This window comes from Gavialis gangeticus, unplaced genomic scaffold (assembly GCF_001723915.1).
Source record: "Gavialis gangeticus isolate Ggan-Ray unplaced genomic scaffold, GavGan_comp1, whole genome shotgun sequence".
Lineage (NCBI taxonomy): Eukaryota > Metazoa > Chordata > Crocodylia > Gavialidae > Gavialis > Gavialis gangeticus.
In genome coordinates, this window is record NW_017729031.1 from 29130842 (window position 1) to 29140307 (window position 9466).

Here is a 9466-nt window from a genome sequence, read left to right on the forward strand (position 1 = left end):
TTGGGGGGGGGGGGTTTACTACTTTTACGCAGAACAAATTCTCTCTCATGTTTTCCCCTCCATTATGGCTTATGCCCATTTTTGGATAACTTTTTTTTTAGATTTTTGACTCCTACATAATTCTTTGCATTGCAAACAAGCCTGAATTCAAACATAATTTAAGACAGCATTGGACTCATATAATGTTAAACCTTAAATTTTTAAATGAAAAGTCACTTTAAAACTCCACGCTGTTCCCATTATCCAGGTTATCTTTGGTCACTTGTGCTAGAATCAGTTTTTCAGCTCTGTTCAAAGTATCAGTTCCCTGCTTATTAAATGTAGCTGCTCCAGGGCTTTGTTCATAAACATACAGCCAGCTTGCTCATGAATTCTTGTTTGTCATTTGTTTTTATTCCAGGTGGTCCTTCCTACTTTTATTCTAGAGAAACGTTCTTTGCTGGAGATGTATGCAGATTTCATGTCCCATCCAGACCTCTTTGTTGCAATCACAAATGGAGTTACTGCTGAGGAGAGGATGATCCGCTTTGTTGAATATTATCTCACTTCATTTTACGAAGGTCGCAAGGGAGCTATTGCTAAGAAGCCCTACAATCCCATCATCGGCGAAACATTCCACTGCTCCTGGAGGCTGGCAAAGGACAACGTAGTATCTGACACCAATAGTGACTCTTCATCCCATTCCCCTGCTGAGCAAGCAGGTCTTTCAAAAGAGCTGGATGGCCAACTGGAACCGGACTACTACACAGTCAGATTTGTAGCTGAGCAAGTCTCCCATCATCCTCCTGTCTCAGGGTTTTATGCTGAATGTGTAGAGAGGAAGATGTGTGTCAATGCTCACGTCTGGACAAAAAGTAAATTCTTAGGAATGTCAATAGGAGTAACGATGGTTGGTGAAGGTAAGTGAAAGCACCCTGCTTTTTTCACTGTAGAAATGGAAGATAATCATGCCAGTCAGATAAATATAAAAATAAGCCCTGTGCTCTTCAGGGGAGGAATAACTAATGACTTCTACTCAGTGGGTGGTTCCATCTATAGGATTTTTCAAAAGAATTAATTTTCAGGGTTATTCAGGCTATTATAAGTGTCATGTTGCTTACAAAAGCAGCCCTGAGTTTCCTTCATCTACATCAAAGAGAGACATTGTGGTCTGAGAAACTTTTAAAGTACTTTTTGTCAGATGATGGCACCTGTTGTTTTCAGTGCATATGGAGTGTTGAGGATGTTGCAGATATGCATGGTAAAAGCAGTCTAAAATTTAAGACTCGTAACCTACCCAGGATCATAGTAATGCAGAAAAGCAAAGCGATATTCAGAAATGCAGCATAGAATCTAAAAGCAAAAATACAGTTTGCTTTTAAACAAAAACAATTTTTTGTAAGTATTTTCAAAGCATCAGACAGATTTGAATGTAAAAAGTGAACGTACCCCTTAGTCTCTCATATTTTATGCTTTATTGCCTAGTTCTTTGCACAGGCTTTAGGTTTAATATTAAGATCCTTATTCATTAGTTCAGGGTTCTGGCTGCCTTTCGTATTGCTGCCGTTGTTGACTTTGAACTGGAAATGCATTCTCAGCCCTTTTACCTTTCCTATTTGTGCTGCCCAATTAGTGTGCCTTACAGATCTTTGAATATAATGCGCATCCCTTAGCAGGGAAGGAGCATAGTAAGGGAAGGCCAGTACAGCTCTGTATTTTGAGTCTGAGGCTAGAAATAGATGTTGCCAAATGAAGCAGATCAGCCATGCCAGGGTGTGTACTGGTACGATGGATCCACTTCATTGGGCAAAACACGTTGCCTGTGGTCCCCCAGCATCAACAGGCAGGACAGCAGGCAACGTCTTCTCCTGGTTTTCAGGGAGTTGATCTTGTGGACCCCAGGAATTTCTTTGCAGGATCAGGCACTTCAAGCCCTGGGAGTGCCTGCCTGACTTCCCCTGCTTACTGAGATGCACTCTCAGAAATCCTGGGGATACATCTCAGTAAGCAGGGAAATCCAGGCAGGCACAGTGATGGCTCGAGGAACCCAGTCTTGCACAGGAATTCCTGGAGTGCAGGATCAGGCCCTGGAGCACCTGCCTGGGGCAGCTGGAGAGTGTGGGCAGCTTGGGCCTGCTAGCTCTCCCACCATAAAGTGAACAGATATCCGGTGCTACGTAGCAGCAGAAATGGATACGTCTTTCATGGTAGCCACAAATGTTGGGCATTTGCATGGATGTCTGTTTACTTGGCTTTTGTAATGCCATCAATTTTTATGGTGGCACAAAGGTGATGAAAGACAATATCTGATTCCATGCTGAAGAAGGTACCATGTCCCCTCAGGCCATAGCAGCCCCCATGTAGTGCTTTGTGTCAAACCTCTGAAGTAAGCCCAAAGGTTGCTCTCTTCTATTTGCCCACAAAGTGAGTTGAACACATTGCTTACATTGGAGGTGCAATCTCTTGCCATTTTGGGGGTAGACGGTTGAGGGGATGTCACTGTGCGGCTTGATGAACCCAAAGGCAGCAGATAAACTGTGAAAATCAAGTGTCAGGAGAGAAAGTGACCTAAGGCTGCAGGAAAGCATCAACCGTGGACAGCACAGAACTGCATTCATAGATTGTTGGGGGCTGGAAGGGACCTTGCAAGATCATGGGGTCCAGCACCCCCCCCCGCACTAGGCAGGAAAGACCACATTCTTCTCACTGCTTTTTCATGTGGCCCTGGACCCTGTGTGCTGTTCCATGGTCAGGCTGATATGGGAGGTGGCTCTGTGTGCTTCCTTAAAAAAACTTCAAGACAATTTGAGTTTTACTACGTGTAAAATCATCCTAATGATGAGTGCATTGGGTAGCAACTGTTTGTCAATGAAAAAGAAAGGAAGACCATGCCTGCTGCTCTTTTTCAGGAAGGGTGGAATGGATCACTTTCGTGGAGAAGGCAAGGAGGACATCAGCCCTCCATATTGCGTGCATTTGGGGACTTCATTCCCGGTCTTGCTTGTAGCATGCTTCCAGAATGTACATGGTTTGCAGTTACCAGTAAAGCAGCTGCAAGTGAGAAGTTACTTGCGTTTAGCCTATATAACTGCACGCTTTTAGGATCAGACTTTGGAATCTGTAATATTTCATAGATTTCATGTTAGGGATGGGATGCAGATCTCTTCAAGGGTGATGGCAAATGCAGTGGTAACCAGTGTGTGGCCTTGTCTGTTTTGAGAAGTCTGACAACACCCAGGGGTTAGGACCATTCCTCTTGTATCTGGGCTCTGTCGGACAGGGGGTGATTTTACTCTGAGGAAAGCTGCAGTAATAAGGATGTGCGTTTCCCTCCACAGCAACTTCTCCTGGTATTTTAAGTGGTGACATCTTTTAATGACGTTTGTCTCTTTGTATGCAGGTCTCTTAAGTCTCCTGGAACATGGAGAGGAGTACACGTTTTCTCTACCTTGTGCATACGCTCGATCAATTTTAACAGTTCCTTGGGTAGAATTGGGAGGAAAGGTCAATATTAACTGTGCAAAGACAGGGTATTCTGCAAGCATTACTTTCCATACCAAACCATTCTACGGCGGCAAGCTTCATCGGTAAGAATGCTCTCACGTTTTCCTACACCCTGTACCTTCACTTCAACTCTGTAAATAACTGTCTTACTCATGTTTTTGTCACCATTTTTTTCATATTGAATTGCACTGACCTGACAGTCTGAGATGACAACTGTATTTAAAGAGGCATTTTTTCCCTACTCCTGGAAAGAAGGTTGTAGCATATTGGGGCAATCCTGCATGGTTTTGCCACACATTTTGACAGTTAATAGCAAGGCTCAAAGATCTACAGTGCCAACTTTGAAACAATCTGTGCATGCTTAGTGCCAGGGCATGGATTGCCAAGTTTTATTCTTGGTTCTGCCACTGACTTGCTTTGTAATAGGAGCGAGTCACTTAACCTTGTTGTCTTTGGCTTACTCCCTGCTTGAAAAGAGGATGATACATCTGCCTGAACAACAGATTGGCATTTCATGTTAGTAAAGCGTGTTGCAGTTGCACAGCATTTCATCTCTTCATCACAGCAGCAACACTCCAGATAGCATCTCTGGCTTGCTATCAAAACTGAACTTAAAGGTGCTGCAGAGATTTCAGCCTAAGAAGGGAGAAATGTAATGCCAGTCATGGGTTTTTATTTAATTGAAAGTTATATTGCCCAACTAGGCATACAGGAATAATATTCAGATTCCTATAATGTAAATGAAACTCCATTAGCTATAGTAAGCAAACAGAAATGATGAATATATTCATTATAATTGGTGTAAGTAATCACCTAAATTACCTAAAGACTGCAAAGAAAGGAGGAGGCTCTGGAGTACTGGCCACTGTTGAGACTGGTGAAATTGGCTAAGTCTTTTTTCTTTTTCTAGACCTTGTGACTGTCCTAAAGCCCATGCTTTTCCAGATGACTCACTTGCTAGTCCTTGATTAGTGAAACATCAGATAGGGATTCTCAGCTTAACTGTGTGACACATGCCGTTTCTGCTCCACTGTGGGATTTGTAATTTAATGAAGTGGGGAAAGAAATACTTATGACTTATGCTACATGGCTCATGACAGGGTAGTCATGAGCTACTTGTCTTGCCAGGGGAGGTGGGGGTTGCATCTTCTAGTCCTCTCCTGTTTCCCACACATTTAAACGGGTTTTGTTTGGCATGGAGGGCCAGAGACAAGGATGGTTTTACATTAAGTGTTTTAGATGGCAGAGCAAAAGGCAAACATTTGTCAACTACAAGGCCCATCAATATTTTAAGAAACCATATACTGCAAGACCAAGTGATCTGGAACAAATACAAAGGTGGGGAGATTTGAATGAAGAGGAAATAAAAAAGCTTGTATGAAAGTCTCTGGCCACTACATGGATGGTTATGCAGCTCCCAGCATGTTCATCTCTCAGCCATCCACTGAACTTAGTGCTTGTTAAGAATGCTTACTTACATATTTCATATTTCCTTCACATTGAACCCAGACAGGGGAGGCTTTTAAGTGTACTTTGCTGTGATGGGTCACTGCAGATGTGCAGTTTGATATTACTGTTGCAAATAAAAAGTTTATGGAAGCTGTCTTGAGCATGAAAAGCATCTCAAATTTGAGAACAATGGGTGCTTTGGTACTGCCCATTCGTGGAAATGTTTAGCATCTGGCCGGCAAATGAAATTATCAAGCGACTTCCCCCAGTCTAGGTACGTGCATTTAGGGCAGCATCTGTAAATTCATATACAATTTTTAGTTATTTACTTATTTATTATTTTGCATATAGCCTGCACCTTTTCTCCCCAAACCAGCAGGGAGAAATTGGGACATCATATATGAGGAATAGAGATCCTCACTGGTCTGGAAATTTGATGGGGGAGTGCAGAGTGGTGGCAGCATTAATAGCCACAACTCTGGGAATCACAGCAATTAACACTTCCACTGTTCCCCTGCTTCCCAACTTCTGGACCTGTGAGGAGTGTAAGAGTACACTCCTCCCCAGCCACATGCTGGATCGGGCAGACGCCTGGTGTTGGTCTGCGGCCCCAGACCTTGTGTGCTGCTCCACTGTCAGACCCAATGCATTGAGTCTGGGACCTCCCAGTGGCTCTGGGGCTGCATGTCACATCTGATGTGGCATGTGGCTCCAGAGTTAGCGTGTGGCCCAGGATTGGGTGCACAGGCCTGGAGCGAGCGGGCTGGGTTGGACCTGACACAAGTCGCTGGAGCTAGCAGGTGATGCCGGATTCAGTCTGTGATTCTGGACTTGGTGTGCTCAGTCCAACCTGGTGTGTGGCCCTGGAGCCAGCACAAGAGGTTTGACTTACCACATGGCCTTGGACCCATTGCACTCAGCCAGTCCGGGCCCCATCCAGTACAGCAGGCTTGGGAACAGACTTCGTTCCCAAGCTTCTGCCATTGCCTTACCTTGGTAGGAGACCTTTTTTCATTTTTTTCCTCCTTCAGGCTCCCTTTCAAAACCAAGGTGCATGCTATATACAGGGCATGCTATAGATGAGAAAATACGGCAGTTAGGTGTCTGCAGAGGTTTCATCTGCTAAATCTGAAATTGCAGGTGGAAACTAAATATAAAATACCCTCAGGTTTTCAGAGATCCTTGTAGCATCGATGTCTTGCCTATATTTCTTGTTTGTTTTATCACAACTTTTTAACAATTTAACGGGAACGCTTTTTGCTTTTTATTTGTATCCAGTGCATCGTATGTTCAGCTTTGCAACCCTTCTGCGATGGCCTTGTCCTGCCCATTCTTTAACAAAAGAACGTGGAATATATTGTAATGCTTAATGATTTCTTTAATGTATGGTATTGTGAACATAGTGTGGCAGGTAGTTTATGTATAATAATAGGAATTCACACAGAGGCTCAGGTCAAACTCCTTCTGACACAGCTATAGCACTTCAAATGTGTTTCCATTGAAATTTTGAAGTAGTGGTAGTTGGATGTTGCCACAACAACTTGGGAGCGCAAGCAGCAGTGTTTTCTTAGCAACCTGGACCGGCAGTGAATGTTGTTATAGCAACATTATAGATTTGTTTGTAGTAATCCTTGTTATTAGACATCAGTTGGATATTGGCTTGTCAGCTCTGTGCCAGATTTGGGTTTTCCGTATTGAAATAGTGACATGAATAATTCTCAGCAGAGCAGTGTGAATGCTATTCATCTTACCTGAAATAATAAAAAAAAAACAACTTGTAAACAAATGCATGCAGAGTCTTTTGCTGATGCTTGCTCTGCTACAATGCGCTACATGATGCATAATACAAGGAATGTCCGAGCACTACAAAATAATGCTAAAAGGAGGACATCTAGGTCAAAAGGCCCTATACAACTTTAACAAAACATTCCTTGCCAAGGCCCAGAGTGAAGCTGTCTCTAGTTTGTAAGACAAGCAGCAATGCTGTTTAAATGTCTGGCATTGTCTTCCAGATTGCACAGATATTTGATGCTTACCACTGTGCTTAAACAATTAAATTAAGAAGATTAAGGGTGTGAGCAGAAAGGCACTTTATTAATCTGTGTTGCTGCAGTTAAAAATCATATTGAATAAATACTCCTGTTTGTAACGAAAGTAGCTGTAGTGATGTATGAAAATCAGGAGGAGAGCAGCATAAAATCAGTGGACTCCTCTGCATGGGACTAGCATGCTATATCTTTCAAAATGAAATGAGAATGGCCATGCCATTAGAGAACTGGCAGTCCATTCTCAGTCATGGGGTGTTTTTTTCCCAATGGTTTTCCAGAGTGACTGGGGAAGTAAAGCAAAATGCCACCAACACGGTGGTCTGCAGAGTGCAAGGCGAATGGAACAGCCTGCTGGAATTCACCTATGGCAACGGCGAGATCAAATACGTGGACTTGACGAAGCTGTCGGTGACAAAGAAGCAAGTCCGGCCCCTGGAGAAGCAAGGGCCATTTGAGTCTAGGTAAAATATGCTCTCGGTTGTTTACTCCCTTTCTCGACTGTCTAGAATTGGTCCTCAGCAGGTGTATTAGGCTGCTTGAAAAAGATCCACAGACCTACGTATCCTTTGCAGTGACACAGGACAGCTGTAACGATTGTAAAAATTCATTACTGATTAGAGCTAAGCCATCTCAACTGAAAATACAGAGTGCGGGTAAGTGTTAGGTGTCACAGCAGGTTTTCTTCTAAGTTTGCCCTGTACTATTTACAGTGGGGCCCTGGCCTTGGCTTTGGGCTTTGGACATGAAAGCAAAATGAACAGTAATCCACATCTACACAGCAGTAGCTGTTTGTGTCTGGGGAGGTCCTCAGTAGAAACTATCTGTTGAACTCAATTTGCATGGTTGCTTTTTAATGTGTGTGCACATGCTCATTTGGGGTTAGACTGAACTATCCCTTATTGCCTTCATTGATGGGCCAGTTCAGTTGCTAGCCCAGAGATGGAAGGCTGTACAGTGAGGTCCCTTCACCCTTGTGTTGCAGCAAGCTGCATTGTACATTATACTGTGCCTGAGAAGTAATAGAGTTATAGCTTGATTATAGTGCTGCTGGCTGAACACCACTTCTGGAGCTCAAATGATTGCATTCCAGAGAGCCATTGAAAAATGTGAAATGAATCAGAGTTTCTGATTTCTAGGCGACTATGGCAACATGTAACAGAGTCTCTGAGGGATGGAGACATTGATAAAGCAACAGAGCATAAGCGAGCCCTAGAAGAACAGCAGAGAAATGAAGAGAGAATTCGTGTGGAAACAGAAACTCCATGGCGCACTAAGTACTTTCTTAAAGAAGTAAGCAAATAGTGTGTGTGTGTGTGTGTGTGTGTGTGTGTGTGTGTGTGTGTGTGTGTGTGTGTGTGTGTGTGTGTGTGTGTGTGTGTGTGTGTGTGTGTGTGTGTGTGTGTGTGTGTGTGTAAGAAATGATAGTGTATGTGTGGGTATGTATCTTAAGCTCAGGTGTTAAGGTTATAGAGGACTTGTTAAAGAGAGCTGTTGACAGCAAGTCCCGCTACATATTATATGTTTTAAAGAAATATCAGTGTTCTTATAAAATAATAGCATTTTATTCTGTGGCTCATCATTGCTCCCTGGACAGCTCTATAGTCAAGTAAGTGATGCTAAATACCTTCTGTATAAACAATAATGTCAGGGGCCTAGCATTTCTCATAAGTGTTAGGGAAATAAAAATACTGTTTGTTAGGGTTTACAGAAGGTGTGCGTACACACATGCTTACTTCTGTTCCCAGAGGTCGACTGTGCTGATGCTTAATACAGAAGACTTGTTAAAACAACTGAAATCTTTAAGAAATGAAGCCACTTGAAGGAAGCATTCATTACTGCTAACCTCCAAAGGTCCCAAGATCTTGTCTGTTATGTGCACTGAACTTGAAAATTCCCCAAGAGGAGCTGCCTAGCTTTTCCTCTACCTGCTAGTTGCTCTGTCATCTTCCCCCTGTATTTATGGGTGTCATTTTAATGTCTTTTTAACTCTTGTATCCACAAAATCAATACTATTGTGCTGTTTAAACCAACGTGTCTATCAGGATCAACTGCTTAGTGTTTGATTTCATAGCTTATCTGTTTGGGATCTAGATTGTCTTGTCAAAAAAGTATGGTGGCTTAAGAATGGCCAGATCATAAGGAATCGGGACAGGTGCTATTGTTATCACTAGAGGTGCACCAGGATATTGACCACATATCAGATCGGCACCGATAAAAGGAAAATTAACATTATCAGCAGTTGGCTTTTTGTGGCTGGTATTGCTGATAATGTTATCGATAAATGCTGCATGTATGCACGTGGCCAGGAACGCAGCTTGAAGAGCAGCGCCTTGCCAGTGAGTCTGGAGGAGGGAAGAGGTGGAGGGGGGGCAGACTGAGGCCCCCGTGGTGAGGGAGGGAGCGGAGCAGGGGCAGATGATGCCCAGTCAGGCAATGAATGGGACCCTGGGGCTGGGAGCAGGATGGACCTGTGGGTGGCTTGCCCA

The 9466-nt window shown here is 43.3% G+C and overlaps 1 protein-coding gene across 2 annotated transcripts in view; it reads left to right on the forward strand.

Annotated features, from left to right (window-relative positions):
* Nucleotides 1-9466, forward strand: part of OSBPL11 (oxysterol binding protein like 11) — a 102374-nt gene that overhangs the window by 89221 nt on the left and 3687 nt on the right. For both annotated transcript variants that reach the window (XM_019522554.1, XM_019522553.1), the window contains exons 10-13: nt 401-899; nt 3380-3566; nt 7259-7441; nt 8117-8270. In XM_019522554.1, coding sequence (XP_019378099.1) covers nt 401-899; nt 3380-3566; nt 7259-7441; nt 8117-8270 — 1023 coding nt within the window. The remainder of the gene's footprint in view (nt 1-400; nt 900-3379; nt 3567-7258; nt 7442-8116; nt 8271-9466) is intronic.